The sequence below is a fragment of the Panicum virgatum genome, chromosome 5K (assembly GCF_016808335.1).
Source record: "Panicum virgatum strain AP13 chromosome 5K, P.virgatum_v5, whole genome shotgun sequence".
Taxonomy (NCBI): Eukaryota; Viridiplantae; Streptophyta; class Magnoliopsida; order Poales; family Poaceae; genus Panicum; species Panicum virgatum.
Window position 1 is genome coordinate 11,794,974 of NC_053140.1, and position 19,739 is coordinate 11,814,712.

Genomic DNA, 19,739 nt, shown 5'->3' on the forward strand with positions numbered 1-19,739 from the left:
TCATCTTCCTCCCTCAGCCAACAGCGCAGAAAACCCCAACTTCCTGTAGCCATGGCGATCTCCTCCTCCTCTGGCTCCAACTTCATCGGTTCTCCTTCATCGCCCTCTTCTTCAAGCTCCTCTGTCTCCTTCCTCGACTCCATCCCTGAGAGCCAGGAGCCGACGCCGGAGTACGACCCGACAGCGGCGTACGAAGTGCTCGCCCCTTTGCACTGGGATGCAGAGGAGTTCGACTTCAGGGTCGTCTCCGAAGACGACGAGCCCAAGATCGACGACGAAGACCTCCGACTCCTGTTCCAGGAGGAGGCGGAGAGCGACAGCGACAACAGCTTCTCCTGGGATGGAGCCGATTCCCCCTCGGAAGAGGAGATCGGCTCCTCCACCAGCGGCAACGACCCGACTGTTGGAAACGCCTTCCAATTCCTCGGGTCCTCCGAGGAAGACGGCGAAGAAGAAAGCGACGGCGGCGGCGGCCAGAGCAGCGACGACGAGGCCTGCAACGACAGCAGCGTTGACGACGACAGCGACGACAGCAACGACGGAGACGGCAGAGACGCACCGGCGTGAAGCCCCAAGCGTTGTAGGTGCTAGGTACCTACGAGCGGTAGATATAGGTAGTACTGTAGGAGTAGTACTGTAGCCGAAGGATTCATCCTTTGTCAAATCGGCTCTTTTGCTTGTAAAATTCAACTTCAATGAAATCCCTTATTTTCTAATTCGCTCGCTCGAATCATCCCCCAAAAGCCGATGGCACCGCATCTGGCTTCATTAATATCCTAGAGCTGAGAAAATTCAAAATTGGAAGTAACCCGCACAAGAACAGAACATCACTTCCACTATGAATCCAACTCAAAATAGACACTCTAGATCCGAGCGCAATTCGAAAATCCCACTCCATAAGTTCGAGCGAAGATTCACAAAGCATCCAAGATTCGAACCAGAGCCCGCAAAATAACCAAACCCTAAGTTATCAGATCCGAACCATGGCGGACTCTGCAGCTCAAACAGCGAGTTCTTCAAATGACGATACGGCAATTTGCGGCCTGAAGGTAATATTCAGCCTGTCCTTTTAACTTTCTTCAGTTCATTAAACCTCGAACGAACTAAACTCTGAAATATGACACCATATATAAACTTCTGAATCTCTGAACTCCAGGTGTCAGACATCCTTCTGCCGCATCCTTCCAATCCCAAATCCTTTTGTCTTGGCCCACGAGTTCATGAAAATCCCACAGATTTAATCTCCTGTGAAGCGAATAGAATCCCTTTCATGAGTCAAGACATTAATTTAAATTCCTGGGCCGACTGCTTAAGAGCCTGGCCTAATCCACACGAAAGCTGGACTACATGGTATAACAGAGTAGCAAAAGCTCATATGCCCTTGTGGCAGGAATTGAACATAGCTGATGCACATAGTTTATCACTATCACCCCTTGATAAAGATGAAAACCTTCTGAAGACCATCAGCTATTTTTGGTCCGACGCTCTGAACTGCTTCCTCTTTGGTCACGGACCCATGACCCCCTACTCTGCTAGATGTTACCATGATCACTGGCTTTGACATTGGATCCCCTGATCCTGCAGCTCACAGAATGGTAGAAGTCCCCTTCAAACTTTCATCTAAAACAGACTTCACACACTGGAGCACTTACATGAACCAGCACATGAAAATGAAAGGTCTAGTAGGTAAAAAGGAACACACAACATTTCTAAATCTTTGGTTAGAACATTTCATCTTCTGTGGTCCTTCCTTAGCCCCAACCAAGAATTATCTTCCTTTGGCTTACCATCTAGCCCATGGCAACCGCACCAGCCTAGGCAAGCTTTTCCTCGGAGAAACATACAGATGCCTCCATTTGATGACAACTAGCTTGCTCAGCCAAAGGAAACTCAAAACTGGAGACCCTTGGTGGTTCATTCAGTTATGAGCACAACTATACTTCCAGCATCAGATTCTAAACTTTCAAAGCTTAGCCAAGAATTCCTTCCCTGACGAGAATGGCAAACCAATTAGATGCACCAGCTATGGCCAAGCCCTATTCAGCCTCTCTGGTAGTAAACTGAACTCAACAGATGCAGCAAAATGGTTTAGACTTTTCTACAAAGGCCTAGAGAATCCCCTCTTCTTTCCATTCACTGAATCTGAAGCCTTTGAAAATCCATCTACCTTCAGGCTGGATAGCTTTGCCGATGACAACAGCACTCGGCATCTATATTCTCTAATGATCCGACCTGGCTTCCTTCCTGTCGGCATAAGCACTTCCAACAGAATCATCAAATCAGGTTATGAAAATTATGAACCAGTCATAGCAGCTTGGCAATTCGGCCTAGGACAAGTCTCTCCCCACTTCCATATTCACCACTTGGTGGAGAGTAGAGCCGATCTACCTGACGGTCTTACCAGTTCAAGATGCTACAGCATGTTTGACAATCTCCACATTCCAATACCAGCCGATCTATCCTTTACTCCCTCATCAATCGGTTTTAACACTTGGTGGGAAATGTGGAAAACTCATGTATTCAGAAGAGCTTTAAGCCCTCTACTATAGTAAATTGATCCTGAATATGCAATCCCCGAGGAGGAGGTACTGAACCCGTGCTCTTATTCTTTCTAAGCCCTCTCCTATTTCTCTTGGCTAACCTTGCTCACCTTGCTTGCAGCAACAAGATGGTCCAGAACCCATGACAAATAACGGGGAGCCATTCCACTTTCTCCCAACCGCCCCTGATGTTCTCTTTTGCAAGGGATCACCGCCAATGAAGAAAGTGATAATGACTGTTCAGCCAGACTCACCCCAGTCGGCCTCTAAGCGGAGACAAACTTCTGGAAGTGCTGCCACCCGAGTCCCAACCAAGAAAAGGAAGATCTTCACGAGATGGGTCATTAAGAAGACAGCACAACCTTCCCCAAGTCCATCAGACTCCAACACCAACCAGGTAATTTATCTCTCTGAAATTTCCTGAATGTTTTCCCCTTTTTTATATATATATGCACATATACTCTGGTTGATTGTAATCCTTTCTCCAGGACGCAGCTGAAGACATCCTTAGCACTGGAAGCCCATCACAACAGGGACCCGTCGTTCATGAAGTCAATACTGGAACAACTGAAATCCCTGAACAGCAAGAACCAACCATCGTCCAAGCAGAAATTCACAGCTAAGAAACTGCAACAGATGATGTGACAATGGAAGCCCAACCCAGAACTCCAGATGCTCCGATAGAGGCGCGTGACGAACAAGCTGACATAGCCGATGCTACTGTCACTGCCCAACTGAGCCGATCACATTCGGACCGACCATCGCTTCTTCCTCACAACAGGTAACATCGCAGAGCCGGTTTAAATCAGCCGATAACTCTGTTGATATAACTTGCTCCCAAAACTAACTCTGATATCTCCACAGGGCTTCAATATTTCAGATTTGCTCTCCTTTGACCGGCATCAATGGGTCCGATTGCCCCCAGAGCGAAGGTACCACCACCATAGCAGCCGATTAACCTCGCGGATCAGCTTCAACACATAAAAAATCTGCTATCTGCTCCAATCAGTACCCTGGTTGATGACTCCAGCGAAATACAAAAAGTCCTCGAGCAGATATAATCCCAACTCCCAGAGTCGCTTCGGGTCAAGCTCTGGCCAGCCGGCCATCTTCCCTTCTTTCGGGCAGAGGTGAAAGCAGCGCAACCGAGGATAGAACTTAAGGCATTCTCAAATTCCTCTGAAAGCCGACATCGCTGAAAAGTGCAAGATGCTAAACCAGAAGAAGGCAACTCTGGATGCCAAAGCCGATATCTCAGCGAGTACAAGGCGACTCAGTTTCCTGGAGAAAGAACTGGCAGAACTCGAAGAAAAAGTCTGTACTACACAGAGACTGATCCAAGAGGAGAAAGTCTCGATTGCAAACTCCAAGCAAGAAGCCCAAGAAATAACCGAGCAAATAAGGGCAGAGTTTGCAGAAATCAACACCTTGAGTCAATAGATATTAACGGGCGATGACAAAGACAATGAAGCAGTCATAGCAAGAGCCGACGCCATACGCGCAGAAGCGATCCATGCCATAGAAGTATTCCTGAACTAGTAGAATAATTCAGAAAACATTTAATGTTGCCTGTTAAACAGAAACTCGTATCTTTTCAAAACATTTTAAGTCGATGGCTACACATCGGCTGCCTTGCTTCTCATATAATTTTTACTTGCTGGGCAACTCAACGTGTTGGCCTTTTTCACTTTTGCCCTCTTTTTTTTACTGGCCAACTCAACATGTTGGCCTATCTCATTTTTGTTTTTTTTACTGGCCAACTCAACGTGTTGGCCTTTTATAATGCAGCCAGATGGATCTCATCGGCTTTTGTTAGTCGTCTTCCCACATGCTCGGAAAATATTTCTTGAGGTGTTGGCCATTGACGGCTACAGGAAACTTGACACCATCTAATTCTTCAAGCATGTACGCATTTCCAGGCAGGACCTGATTAATCTTGTACGGTCCATGCCAAGTAGGAGACCACTTACCATACTTCCTGTCTTTAGTTCCCAATGGTAGCACTGCCTCCCAAACTAGGTCTCCAACCTGGAATTCTTTCGGCTTGACCTTTTTGTTGTATGCACGAGCAACTTTAGCCTTGTTTTCCTTGATCTTCTCAAGTGACCAAAGTCCTAGCTCTGTAAGATCCTCCACATTATCGCTCATCAAGGCTGCATACTTTTCAGCCGATAGATCATTTTGAAACTCAACACGCCTTGATCCGGCCGTAATCTCCCATGGCAACACAGCATCTTGACCGTAGACCAGATGGTATGGTGACGTCTTGATGGATCCGTGACATGAAATACGATATGCCCACAAAGCCTCTGACAACACCTCATGCCAGCGCCTAGGATATTCATCGATCTTCCTTTTGATCAGCTTGATAAGGCTCTGGTTAGATGCTTCAGCCTGTCCATTAGCCTGGGCATAATATGGGGATGATCTGATCAGCTTGAACCCTGTGTCATCGGCAAACTTTCTAAATTCCTCCGATATAAAGACCAATCCTCCATCGGTCGTAATGGTCTGAGGAATCCCAAACCTATGGATGATGTGCTCTTTAACGAAACTGATCACATCTTTCGATGCCACCGACCTCATGGGTACCTCTTCCACCCATTTTGTGAAATAATACGTGACAGCTAACACCCATTGGTGACTTTTGCTAGATGGCGGGTTAATCTGGCCAATCATATCCATGGCCCAACCCCTGAATGACCATGGCTTAATGATATGATTCATTACTGATGCCGGCACCATCTGAATCTTGCCGAATCTCTGACATGCCTGACATCCCTTGTAATATTTAAAGCAATCCTCAAGCATGGTAGGCCAGTAATATCCCGATCGTCTAATCAGCCATTTCATCTTATGAGCCGATTGATGAGTACCGCAGGCTCCTTCATGAACCTCGTGCAAGAGCCGATTCAACTCCGAAGGCCCCAAACATTTAAGCAGCAGTCCTTCCAAAGTCCTGTAGAACATGTCGTCCCCTATCAGAACATACTTCATAGCTTTGAGTCTTATCCTTCTGGGTGCCCCCCGAGCCGAATCCTTCAAATAATTGAAGATATCGGCTCTCCAGTCTCCAGGTTCTAGAAACTGAACCTCTACATCGACCCCATCGGCTGTTTCCTTGTATCCGGAAGCCATCTGTACCAAGTCATTGGCTTCACTGTTCAAAGTCCTTCGTATCCAGTGGAAATTAATGTACCTGAATTGTGACATCAACTCACGGCACTGCATCCATAACGGAAAAAGAAGCTCGCTCTCACATTTATATTCTTCCGTGAGCTGAGAAATCACCAGTTTCGAATCCCCAAATATTTCCACCGCTTCTGCACCAGCTTCCAGGAGTAATTCCATCCCCTTGCGAATGGTCTCATACTCTACTAAATTATTGGTGCATGGAGTAGCCATCCTGATGGAAAAAGAATAAGTCGCCCCACGAGGTGATACCAAAAGAATTCTTACGCCGCACCCATCATCACAAGCCGATCCGTCGAAAAACATGGCCCAGGCACGTACAAAAAGTGCAGACACATCAGTGTTGACCCTGTCTGCAATGAGATCCGCCAGTTCCTGTCCCTTGACTGCCTTTGCAAGTTGATATCGGATATCGAATTCTGACAACGCAAACATCCATTTTCCTAGTCGGCCTTTTAGAATAGGAGCCGACAGCATATGCTTGATGACATCCGATTTATATATGACGATCGTTTCCGCTGAGAGCAAAATATGTCGAAGCTTTGTCCATGTAAAGAATAAACAAAGGCAAAGCTTTTCAATCTCAGGATACCTGGTCTCGGCGTCCAACATGCGCCTTCTGAGGTAGAAGACAATCCTCTCCTGATCGTCATGTTTCTGAATCAGAACCGAGGCAATGGAAGTGTCACCCACAGACAAGTACACGTAGAAAGGCCTGTCCTGTTGAGGCGGAACCAATACTGGAGGCTTTGACAAATATTCCTTGATTTCATCAAAAGCCTGCTGGTGTTCTGCCCCCAGTGAAACTCATCCTCGGACTTGATCTTCACCAGACCCATGAACGGCTCGATACGCCCAGACAGATTGGAGATAAATCGTCTGACAAAGTTGATTTTGCCGATAAGCTTCTGTAACTCCTTCTTCGTAGTAGGCGGCTTCATTGTCTTTACCGCTTCTTGACTCTTCAAGCCGATCTCGATTCTTCGCTCATGTACTAGGAATCCTAAGAACTGACCGGCCGATACGCCAAAGGCACATTTCTTCGGGTTCATTCTGAGCCCAAACTTCCGAGTCCGCTCCAAAACCTTATGCAAATCTTCCAGATGCCCCCCAGCCGATGTGGACTTGACCACGACATCATCAATGTAGATTTCTACCAGCTTGCCGATGAGATTATGAAAAATGTAATTCATGGCGCGTTGATATGTTGCACCAGCATTTTTCAATCCAAAGGTCATAACCAAGTACTCGAACAAGCCAACCGTGCCCAGTACTCTGAACGCGGTCTTGCTTATATCCTCTAGGGCCATGAAGATCTGGTTGTAACCGGCGTTACCATCCATAAAGCTCAGCATTTTGTGACCGACAGCGGCGTCGATCAATGTTTCTGCCACGGGCATCGGATATTCGTCCTTTGGTGTCGCTCTGTTGAGGTCTCTGAAATCCACGCAGACTCTCCATCGGCCATCCTTCTTTCATATAGGGACCACACTAGAGATCCATTCTGCATACCTATATGGCCTAATGAACCCTGCGTCCACATCTTTTGCACCTCTTTCTTGACCTCCTCCAGGACTTCAGCCTTCATCTGCCTTGCTCGTTGTTGAAACGGCCGAAATCCTTTCTTAAGCGGGAGCCGATGTTCGACGATGCTTCTATCCAGACCAGGCATTTCAGTATAATCCCACGCGAAACAATCCCGGTATTCCTTAAACAGTGCTATCATCGGCTCACGCAGGCTCGGGTCTAGCTTCTTGCTGATAAATGTTGGTCGCGGCTTATCCCCGGAACCGATATCAACTTCCTCCAAATCGTCAGCTGATGTAAACCCGTACCCCAACTTGCCATCGCCTGTAAAATCGACTGTGGACGCAGGTGGCTCGTCATCATCTGCCACGTCGACAGCAAACACGGGGAGACGACAAAAGAAAATTTTCGGCCGACCGCACGGGCCGGCCATCTCTATATTACCCCTCGAAACTGAATGCTCATTAATTAACCAACTGCCAGAGCAGGCTAAAGTTTGTCCGCAATGTAACAGTTTCGACTCTAAACAAGAATTGTCTATTTTTTGGGGCCGGTCGCTTGGACTGGCCTCTCTAAACCTGCTAGGCTCCGTAGCGTGCCAGGATGTATTTATTCTGTGAGGCCAGTGGATAAGACCAGCCTCAATCTGTTTTTTCTCGCTTCGATCCGATCACAGTCTTCCAGCGCGATCCCTGAGATCGGCTCTTGCCCTTTCGCGTCCCAGGCGTTCATGTCTGCGAGCGAAACCTCGCTGGAGTCATCTGCACGGACCACCTCCACTTCATCGCCATCCCATTGGACCAAACATTGGTGCAACATGGAAGGAACACAACAATTGGCGTGAATCCAATCCCTGCCAAGCAGCACTGTGTACGTACTCTTACTGTTGACGACGAATTACGAGGTTGGGACGGTCTTGCGACCAACTGTCAACTCCACATTGAGGATGCCCTGTGCCTACGACGGCTGGCCATTGAAATCATTGAGCATCACGTTGGTCTTGATAAGATCAGCAGCAGAACGACCCAATCGGCGCAGTACTGAGTACGGCATTAGATTGACCGCGGCGCCAGTGTCGACCAACATCCTATTCACAGGCTTGCCGTCGATGAGGCCCTTGAGATATAATCCCTTCAGGTGCTTGTAGCTTTTCTCCTTGGGCTTCTCGAAGATGATCGGCTATGGGCCAAGATCCAGCTGCGCGACGGCCAATTCCTCCGGTTGGGATGCCCGAAACTCCGACGGGAGCACGAACACCATATTCACATCAGCCGATGGCTTTTCATCGGCTCTTGGCTGCTTGGGGCGCCACTCCCTCCTTGGAGGGCGCCTTTCCACCCTTCGCGGGTGCTTGACTTGCTCCACGAGATCCGGACGCGCTTTCCTCAGCACGTCGAGGTACCTTGCTTCTGCCTCCTCGAGATTGCGTAAGCGCTACACTCTGCGCTTCTGTGATCATCCCCTTCTAGCTCAAGATCATCCCTGGATGGCCGCTCAATATGGTCGTCGTGAAGTGCTTTGCGCCCCAAGCGCTGGAACACCGACGTCTCACCTGGCTGGCGTCCCCGAGGCCTGCACTCCAAGCAATCATCGATAGTCGGCAATCGGCTCATGCCGGAATTCCAACAGTACCTAAAGAACGGGCAATGCCAGTGGTCGCATATAGCCTGGCGCCTCCCCGGCATCCTCCCTGTGCGGTGCTCATACTCCTCCTCTTCCGATTCATATCGGCGGCGCAACTTGAACTGATACTGGTATTTTTCCAGAAGCCAATTGGAAGCTGGGAGTTGATTGTGGATGTGACGCACTTGTTCTTCAGTAACATGTTGCTGCTCCGGCTCGCCTTCATCCTGGGGGCGTTTGCCAGAAGTGGCCTCTTTCCTCTGCTCGTCACGGCGGCGCATGGGTCCCGCCATGTTAATCTGGAATGCCAAGTTCTGGCCCTCAGGTCTAGAATCCGACAGCTCCACCACATTAGCTTGTGGGAATGGTTGACTGTCCACCTTCATCGTGTGTTGGGTCAGAATTAATCGGCCTTACTCGATAGCCGATTGGATCTGCCGATGCAACTCCTTGCAGTCATTCGTGGCATGGGTGAACGAGTGGTGCCACTTGCAGTACAGCCTCCCCTGTAGCTCTTGCGTTGTTGGCAGCTTGTGATTCTCTGGGAGCTTCAACTGCTTCTCCTTGAGCAGTAAGTTGAATATCTGATCTGCCTTGGCCACGTCAAAATCAAAGCCCTTCACAAGCCCCTTCTGATTGACCCACTTGCACGGGACGGGGTTTGCCCCCCGGGTCCACTCTGCCACATCCACTTCTTGTTCCCCGCTAGAATCATCAGAATCATCTGCTTGGGCCATATTCACATGGCGCTTGAATCTTTCCTGGTACAGATCAGGGTGATAGTGTTCATACGCCGTGAGCTTCTGTACCATATGCCCCAGAGAGGTGAATTCCAACTGAAAAGCCAGATCCTTGATCAGCTTAGCGAGCCCCAAAACTGTCAAATCGACTGCCTCCTTTTCTGTGATGCGCGATGAGTACCATCGATTCTTAACCTCTCTGAAGCGCTGCACATACTCCGACACACTTTCCCCTCGCTTCTGCTTGACTTGGGCGAGGTCAGCAATCCCGGCTTCAGCAGCCTCTGAATGATACAGGGTGTGGAACTGATCTTCCAGCTGCCTCCAAGTCCGGATCAAATCTGGGGGCAGTGACGTATACCAGCCAAAGGCTGAACCCGTGAGAGACTGGGAGAAGAAACGGACCCTTAGAGGATCCGACACTGAAATCATCCCGAGCTGCGTTAGGTATCGGCTCACATGCTCGATAGAGCTGGTCCCTTCTGACCCACTGAACTTGGTGAACTCCGGGAGCCGATACTTGGGTGGCAACGGGATCAAGTCGTAATCACTTGGATACTGCTTAGAATAGCCAATCGCCTTTCTCTTAGGCAGGATGACGAACTGGTCCCTTAATATTGCACTGACCTGCTCCACACTCAGAACTCCTAGGGCCGAGGGCTCACCACTCAGCCCGGTAGCGTACTTCGCTACCCATGCCTGCTTCTCCGCATCTGTCCCTGAAGCTCCAGTATTCGCCAGCTGTCCCGCGCGCATTGGGTTGATGTTATCAGGTATGTACACGCATGTGTAGCTATGCGGGATCTCCTTAGGAGGCTCGCTCAGGAACTGGCCTTCTCCAGGGTCACCGCCGATCTTGTAGATGACGTAGATCGGCGAACCTTGCGGTCCTGGGGCCGTGAGCGAGTACGATACTGGTGGCCTAGAGTGGATCAAGGCTTCTCCCCTGTGACTCCCCAGGATTGGTCCTTGTTGGCGCTCCTTAAGTACCCGTTTTATCCCTTGTTTATCCTTGATAATGGCATGAATTCAATATCAAAATCGCTAACCGTCCTAACCCCGGCCTAATTATTGGTCATTTTCACACTTGCACATATATTTTGGAGGAACTTCATTTTTGCAGGTTTTTGACCTATTTTGGAGCATGAAATGATGAGGCCCGTGATCGAGCGCTAACACGGAGAAAGACGAAGGCCAAAGCCCAAAGGAAGGACCAAAGCCCATGTTGATTCGAAGCACATTCATGCACATCCATCCTCCAAGAGAGCCCAAAGGACCGAGCCCACGAAGATGAGATCAAGATACTTCGAGATTAAGCAAAGCAAATGAAGATTTAAGGAAGAATTCCCTATCCTATTCTTTCCTCGAAGATATCTCCAAGATAACAACGTCCAAAGGGGTGCAATCGTGAAGGACAGAAACTCTAGAAGATGCGAGGAGTCTACACGCCAAAAATGAGACCGAGGCGAGCCCGAAAAGGGGTAGGCCGGCCGGCCTAGGCCCATGGGGCCGGCCGGCCCAGCCCTTTTCTGAGGCGGTTTGCCTTCCCCTTCGACCGGTGGCTTCCTCGGCTTATAAATAGCTCGCACCTTATTCAACTCGAAGCATCCATCCAACCAGAACTCGACGAAAACCTAGGGCCAAGACCGGAGGGAGACGACGGCCGCCGCAAGTCTTCGAAGTTGTTTAGGAGATGGCTTAGGTCATCCCTAGCCGCCATGGCCTCCCTGCGTGGTTGTGTCATGGTGGAGTTCATGAGCTAGTTGGAGTCGTCAATGGTGTATACGCGGTGGTGGCGATCCAAACGAATCTATTATGTGAGTAATGTCTTCATGTCATCCGATCTATTTAGCGATCATGTCTCTCCTCTTTCGATTTCGTTCTTGCTTTGGGTGCGCTTATTCCTAGATCTATTCTCGAGATAGATTGCATGGGGTGTTCTTGTAGCTATGGTGGCTAGGAGTTCATACCGGATCTACCCAAAGGGGGTTCGACTTGCTTCAGGGTATCCCGTTGAAAAGGGGGGCGTCGTGACAGGCCGTCTCCACAGAGTAGGTTGGGTATCGAGGGATCGGATTGGAGGTTTTGATTTAAAGAGGCTTTGGATGAGATGCATGTTGATCTTACTCGTTTAGCTAGAACTACAACTAGAATGCGTGTGATAGGTTTAGTCATGCCTTCGGTCATGCTTTATCCTTACCGATGTTCATGGATGAGATCAACCTTCATACATCACTCATATCTATCAAAGGTTCACCTTTTATATGCAATTAATGCTTCATGTTAGGATAGATCCGTTAGATTAGATGGAAAACCCTAGTAAGTTCATTGTCGATCCACGGATTGATAAACCTTGGGGGAATACTCTAAGGGAAAAGCTACCACGAACCGTGTGCTTGCGGTATACAAATCGGGGGCGTTAGTGAACGTCAACAGTCCTGATGGGGAGTACTGGTTCTTGATCACCTCCTAGACGACACGATGTGCCACACGCTCGAGCTCATTCACCAGGCTTTCTGAGTGCCGATGAAGCGTGTGAGCCACCATGTAATTCATCTCCTGGCGCAGGGCTCTGGTGCGCTCCTATGATGGCACGGACAAGTCAACGTTGTCTAGAGCGCCTTCGGGTGAGAACCCCTTCCACCTGATGCCGTGGTTGCGGGTCCTCTCGAAAGAGCCGATAAGATCGGCTTCGAACTGAGTTTTGACCTCATCGTATTTCTGCTTGTGTTATGGAGTCAGCTCTTCATATGTGACAGGTTTGGTGACCGGCGGAATCGGTGCTTGGTCCTGAGGTCCTGTCATCTCTGCGGCGGGCATTGTTGCTGATGAGGGTCCCACCGAGCGTGCCAGAATGTGTTGTCGGTCAAAACCCACCGGCGAGTAGAGACAGGCAACATGAAGAGCCGGGAGGTCGCCGGGGCGCTGGCAGGCACAGCTCCCTCGTCAACGGCCCGCAATCCTGGCACACGCCACGGCTTTCTAAGACGCAGGGCGTGCCACCTGACCTATACCTCATCAGGAAGGTGCGAACGTGCCTTCGATGATTTGCCTATAAGCACAGACACGAGTAAACATTAGTCCGAGCCGTGGTCGACTCCCCGGGACGACTCTTGCATCAGCTTTAAAGAGCCGATCGAGTCCCGGTGTCAGATTGGATCTGCATATCCATATGGTAATGGATAAAGCAAATAACTGCAAAAACTGCTTCAATTAAATCTAGCTAATCTAATCCACGACGGTAAAAGCTTCACTGCTAGATCGGAATATCCTACACTTAGTTAGGCCTAACGAACGTAAAAGATAACCGAACCTTAACCAGAAAAGAGGGCTAAGAACAAGCGAAAGCCGATTCCCATATCAATCCCTATTAAGATCAAGGCGAAGCATCTAATACATCGCCGGATCGTCCAACCCGTTTGCAAGGCCTAAACTAGCAGATAATTACGCCAATTCTTAAGTATAAGAACAAACCATAACAGATTAGATCTACTAGATGAAAAAGAAGCAGAGTGTCGTCTCTACGCGACTAATTCCATGCAACGAGAATTAGTATAAGATTAAAACATGATCGCGTAGAGATGACATGATATTCGTAGATGATAAGCAACAAAAACATGATGAATCTACTAAAAATCATGCTACGAATATCAAGATAACTAGCACTACTCGCCATCAAAAATGCTTCAGTACGAGTAATACCAAGATAAAAATAAGAACAACGTTGCCCTGATCGCAAGAAGCGATCAGGGCAGCATGGCGCTTACTTGGACGAAACCCTAGAATTGGGGGTGGCGGCGCGCCGAGAGTTGTTGTTTGCGAAACGTGATGACGTTCTTCTTTTTACAAATATCATAGGGTACATATTTATAGTCCGGAGACTTGAAAAACAATCTAAACTAATGTGTCCATATCGGACTCTATCTCTAACTCAATCTGAACTAAATCTAAGGATACATGGCCCACATGGCCCAAATGCTCACGCAGGAGCTGATTCGTAAGCCTCCTTCAATTTCTTCATTAAGCCCAACTCACTCGCGTCCCATTAATTAACCTGTTAATTTATGGCGATAACAGGGCGCAGATGCCACCGGCATGTGGACGGGCGCGTGACAGGTCAGTGCGCGGGCATCTGAGATGCGCCGTTGGCACTGGACGCATGAACGTGGCACAGAGACCGTTGGCACTAGACGCACGGACGTGGCACATGGGCCGTTGGCACTGGACGTACGGGACGCGGCCAAGAGAGTATGTTCCTAGCTTGGGATTGAACGACGGGGACGCCGGTTTCTTATGTGACACCCCGGCCCTGGGCTTAATAGGTTTAATAGGATATTCATACCAATAAGTTGCAACTTCTTTTCCGGAAGCTGGTCTCCAAAGAACTCCGAGGTTAAGCGTGCTTGGCCCGGAGCAATTTGGGGATGGGTGACCAACCGAGAAGTTAATCTCAGGTGCGTACGAGTGAGAATAAAGTATGCAGAAAAGATATGTGTTAGTCTGTGAAGGTAATCTATGTTCTAAAAAGCTATCAGATGTAAGCGGGACGTTACGCTTGCGGCCAGAGTTGTTTGAGCAATCAATAATCAATCGAGCAGATCATGACACCAAGCACGTGGCGGAGCAGATGGCCGAGCATCATCATTTATGGATTTATGGAGGCACGCCACGAAGCAGGTCCTGACACCAAGCACGTCAGTCGCGAGCGGCAGGTGGCCGTGTGCGGCCAGCGAGCGGCGCGAGAAAGCAGAGGCGTTATGGCAGGAGCTCGGCGCCATAGATCTTGGCGCCGAGATCTGTGACGCCGACCCTGAGCCACTTCAGCACCAGCTCGGCACGACTCGGCATACGGGAGTGGCATCTCGGCGCCGTTGCGTGGCGCCGAGATCTGTGACGCCGACCCTGAGCCACGTCAGCGCCAGCTCGGCACGACTTGGTATACGGGCGTGGCATCTCGGCGCCGTTGTATACGGCGCCGAGACATATTAGCTCGGCGTCGTAGGCTACGGCGCCGATCTCCAGAGTCCATTTCTACAATTCGTTACGAAATGGATTTATATGTAAAAAAACTTTTGCGAAAAAGATTAGAAAGCAAAAAAAATGCGGTTCACCGGCATAGTCATTCGGTGAGGCGTGAGCTACCTCGGAGAGAGAGGCAAGATCGATTCCATATGCCCAGGCCATTGCCATATGGGTAGCTCATGCTGTGGCCAGATATTACTGGTGGGAAAATACAGACATTTTTACTTCAGGTCAGATCGATTTATCTCACCTTTACGGACAGCGGCGTGGACAGATGCAAGCGAGGGCAGTAACTGCACCACCTAGAGCAGTAAATTGCTGCAGCAGTACTTGTCCTTGGCTTAGGCTCTGTTTAGTTTTTTACATGCACACGCAAAAACACCGTAAACACATTATTTTATAATAGAATTTTGCTAATTTGAAGTACTAAATGAAGTTTATTTACAAAACTTTTTGCATGGATAACCTGTAAATCGCGAGACGAATCTAATGAGTCTACTTAATCCATAATTTGCAACAGTGATGCTACAGTAACCATCCGCTAATTATTAATTAAACATGGATTAATTAGCATCATTAGATTCGTTTCGCGATTTACAACTCATCTATGAAAAAATTTTGCAAACAGACCTCATTTAATACTTCAAATGACCAAGATTCCTTTGCAAATTTTTTTTGCAAAATAAACTAAACAGACCCTTAAAAGCAGTCTAATTTTCACCCTCGAACTATCGCAAAAGTCTGATTTTCAACCTTCAACTACGAAACCGGGCAATATAGGCCATCCAACTGTCAAAACCGGGCAAATTTGGCCCTTGAGGTGGTTTTAAAGGTGGTTTTGCATTTTCTAAAAAAATTAAATAAATCTAATTAGATTTAAAAAATCAAAACTAATTCGCTTTAAATCAGAAAAATATGAAACTAGTACCAATATTTTTCTAAAAATATAACATATCTATTGTTGTTCCATTTGAATCTTAGTTATTAAAAATAATAGGCATAACAGCAAGTAGACAAATATTATGAATATAAAAAAAATTAGATCTGAATAGCTCACAAGTCATGTGACAATAGATAGGTTACATTTTTAGAAAATTTTTGATACCCATTTCACAATTTTTTGACTTAAAATGAATCACTTATAATTTTTTTAGTGTAAAATTGAATATTTTTAATTCTCATAAAATGGAAAACCACCTTCAAAACCACCCACGGGCCAAATTTGCCCGGTTTTGACAGTTGGATGGTCTATGTTGTCCGGTTTCGTAGTTGAAGGTTGAAAATCGAACTTTTGCTATAGTTGGAGGATGTAAACCGGACTTTTCCCAAAGCAAACCGGACTTTTCCCAAAGCTTATTGATCATACTGGCAGGATTTAATTGCTCTTGGGTTTTTTTTTCTTTGCTTGCTAGAGAGTAGACTGTATGTTTCTGATGTCTAGCTCTTCAGCATCATGAAGGTCTGATATCCAGCTCGGTCGGTGCATCTGCTTTCGACTTGTGTAGCAGACTAGCAGTGGCAAGAGAAGTCCTCTCAAATGAGGAACAACGCTTTTTCAGAAATAATCCCCCGAACTCCACGTATTTTAAAGTTTAGCAACCCAATATCAGTATGTAGTTCAAACTTCAAACTTCAAAGTGAGCGAGCCAGCTCTTTCCAAGTGATGACGTTCAAATTTTAAATCTGCCAACCATTCATATAGCACAGAATGACAACGAAAACTAGCTTACATTACACCAAATCCCACAACACACAACATCACATGAGCATTATTCACGCCTGAAGAACATCACCAGTACAACACCAAGAACACAGACACCATTGACGATACCCTTAACCTAACAACCAAGCAACAAATCAAACACAATAACCAACACATCCCCAACTCTCTCCAATGCAATGCGAGAAGGTAACTAGAAGCAGTAGAACACACAAGTTATAGCTAGCTAGACGTAGGGTGCAAGCCTAACTGCACAGATGAACGGGGAAGCCGACCGGCCAACCAAACCAGCCACGCATGCACGACGACGGCGAGGAAGGAACTATAGCCCGGGCTCCGGCGAAGGACTTCAGGGCTTGGTGGCGTGCTCGGGGACGGAGCCGCCGGCGACTGGGGAGCCAGGCAAGCCACCGAAGCCGGGGGAGCCGCCGCCGAAGAGGGGCATGCTGCCGATGCTGCCGGTTCCGGGGAAGAAGCCCGGGCTCATCCCGCCGCTGCCGGGGAGGGAGAATGCCGGGATGCTGCTGCCCGGGAGGCTGCCGCCGCCGAGCATGCCCATGCCGCCGCCGAGGCGGTCGAAGGGCGGGAAGGTCTGCGGCTGCACCGCCGCGTCGTCGTTCTGCTGCTTCTTGTCCTCCGCTGTCTTGATGTTCCTCGCCTCGGCGGTCGCCGCCGCCACGGCCAGGACCAGCAGGGCCGCCGCCATCATCTTGGTAGACCTCGCCATCGCTGCTGCTCGCCTCCTCTCCTCTCCTCGATCGCTAGACCAGAGATGCGCGTGGGGCTGCTTCGCTGTGCTGCTGCTGCTGCTGCTGTGAGTGCAAGGATGGAGTGAGGAGAGGGGGGTGGCGAGGCCTGTTTTTTATAGCGGGGGTGGCAGTGGGCATTGAAGGCGGCGCAGCGAGCTCATCGGCCGGCCGGGTCGCGGTGACAGGGCGCCGGGGCGGGGCGGCGGCAGGGAGGGGTAGGTGGGGGGCGTTAAAGGAGACGCTTAAAGGAGAGGCTGGGGTACGTACCTGCTGCTGCTCTTACTGCCATCCTGTGACCGCCATTAAATCCCCTCTTGCACTCACAGGTCACTGCTGCACCCTTGCTGCGTACGCATGGAGCCATGGAGCCATGAAGACGAAGGAAATTTTGGCGCGGTTGTTTAGTTCCACCCCATAAAAAGCTCGTAAATGCAAAAAAAAAAATCATCACACTGAATGTTTCAACACATGTATGAAGTATTAAATAAAGTCTATTTATAAAAAATTTTGTATAAATAGACTGTAAATCGCGAGACGAATCTAATGAACCTATTTAATCCATGTTGCAACAATGATGCTACAGTAATCATCCGCTAATTATTGATTAATTATGAATTAATTAGCATCATTAGATTCGTCTCGCGATTTACAACACATCCGTGCAAAAAGTTTTATAAATAGACTTCATTTAGTACTTCAAATTAGAAAGATTCCAACACAAAAAGTTTTTGCGTTTGATCTGAAACCTTTGTGGGGGAGACTTTTCAGATCTCGACGACGCGGTTGAGCCCGGCCCGGCCGGCTAGCTGTGCCGTGGCTTCAAAAGAGTCAAAGAGAGATGGTGGAAGAGCATCTGCTATATAATTCTTTTCCGTTAGGCTGGAGATGGAGGGTGTGTTTAGATCTGTAAAATATGGGTAAAAAGAATCACATCGGATACTGTGGCATACTGTATCATTTTTCGTTTGTTTGTGGTAATTGTTGTCCAACCATGACCTAACTATGCTCAAAAAATTCGTCTTGTCGTGTACATCAAAACTATGCAATTAGTTTTTTTATTTATCTATATTTAATATTTGAGGTAAAAGATTTGATGTGATAGATGAATAGTGAAGTTTGGATTCAGAAATTTTAAAAGTGAACACAGCCGGAGAGAGTAACTTGCTGCTCTGATTCATTGCAGCAGGTAGAGGAATTGAAGAGACCGTGAGAAGACGTGAAACCGTGTTCATCATCATCATCCCAACAAATAAGGGCCTGGTGATGCTGTTCATTGGCCAATCGCCATGGCAATTAAGAGTAAAGTACTGCGCGGATCGGGTGAATTAATCCGAGCCGATTTTACCGCGGCTGACAGAGATACGCTCACTTTTGTTTTACTGTGCAGTTCTACTGTTGGAGGGGGCAAACTGAAAGGCTATGCTCATTGAGGAGGGATTGATCCTATTAATAACCCATCAATTCCTCCAAACTCTCGGGGAGGAGATCATTAACAGAACAAGTCTTTGAAGGGGCAAATTGTGTTTGGAGCACTGGGTTCTCCTTTGATTTCCATGGCGGCTCAAAATAAAAGACTGCTTCTACTATCTCTTCATTTTCCGTTGTGCTTAACTCGGCACCGTTGGTGCATATGCATGCCAGTTGCCAGATGGTTGGGCCGTTGCACTCGCATGAACATTAAACTGATTCATGGTTTGTGGTAGGGATGGTAGTCGTTGGTGACATAATGTTATGGGCACGGACAACATGCCCTGAGAGAGGGAATAAAGAGAAAATAACGCAGCACCTTCTATATATAATTCTTTTAGAACAAAAACTAATCAATCGTTTCATCACGTCTTTTTTAAAGTGGTGGTACATGTTTGAAAAAAAACTGTTATTTCGCCATTTATTATTGTGAACAGGTTTTTTCAAGAAAAAAGTCGCCGTTCTTCCCATTCAGCTGTATAATGATTGCATTCCTTTTGTTTTATTTATTTTGTTGCTACCTGCTCCCTCTTGATTACACTGCTCACTGTGGACTTCAGTGTTTCTCTGCTCTTTACATATTTATTATTGCCAATATTGCTACTTAAGTTTTGACCCAATTGTTTAGCTCTCTTCATCCTCATGTTTTCTTCCATGGAATGCAGGGATGATGCTGGATAGATAAATCAGGTAAGACAATGTTGGTGTGTGGTCTTGCTCTCTCGAACTGCCCAGAAAAAAATAACTGTTTGGACCCAATAATTCAGATATCACTATTTTTTCGCAGTTTAATTCCATGCCAGGCCAGCAGCCAGCTCCAATAATCCTTAAAGCTACTCATTGCTGCTTTTTATCAAGGTTAGTACCTCTGTCGTCTGTGAAACCAAAGGAGAATAATGCCCTATAGAGTTTCAGAAAAGGTCGTACTATACATGCGTGCAATGCAATGCAAGACGAATGGCACTAGCTCGGAGCAACTCGTGCCCATGGCAGGGTTAAACTTTCCGGCGGAAAGCTGTTTTCCGGATTGGACCGGAAACGGGAAAAAAAACCGAAAACCGGATGAACAGTGCCAGAACAGAGGACAGGGGCGGTTGTCGGATGAACAGTGCCGGAAACCGGATGAACAGTGCGGACCGGAACGGAAAAAGCCCGGAAC

The 19,739-nt window shown here is 47.8% G+C and overlaps 1 protein-coding gene across 1 annotated transcript; it reads right to left on the reverse strand.

Annotated features, from left to right (window-relative positions):
- Nucleotides 1–16,308: 16,308 nt before the first annotated feature.
- LOC120706352 (MFS18 protein-like) lies at nt 16,309–17,237 on the reverse strand. The gene has a single exon (XM_039990972.1). The coding sequence runs from the start codon at nt 17,089–17,091 to the stop codon at nt 16,714–16,716; it is 378 nt and encodes a 125-aa protein (XP_039846906.1). The 5' UTR covers nt 17,092–17,237; the 3' UTR covers nt 16,309–16,713.
- Between the last annotated feature and the right edge of the window lie 2,502 nt (nt 17,238–19,739).

Excerpts from the sequence above, each read along its gene's own strand:
- LOC120706352 (XM_039990972.1), bottom strand. The coding sequence starts at position 17,091 with ATGGCGAGGTCTACCAAGATGATGGCGGCGGCCCTGCTGGTCCTGGCC.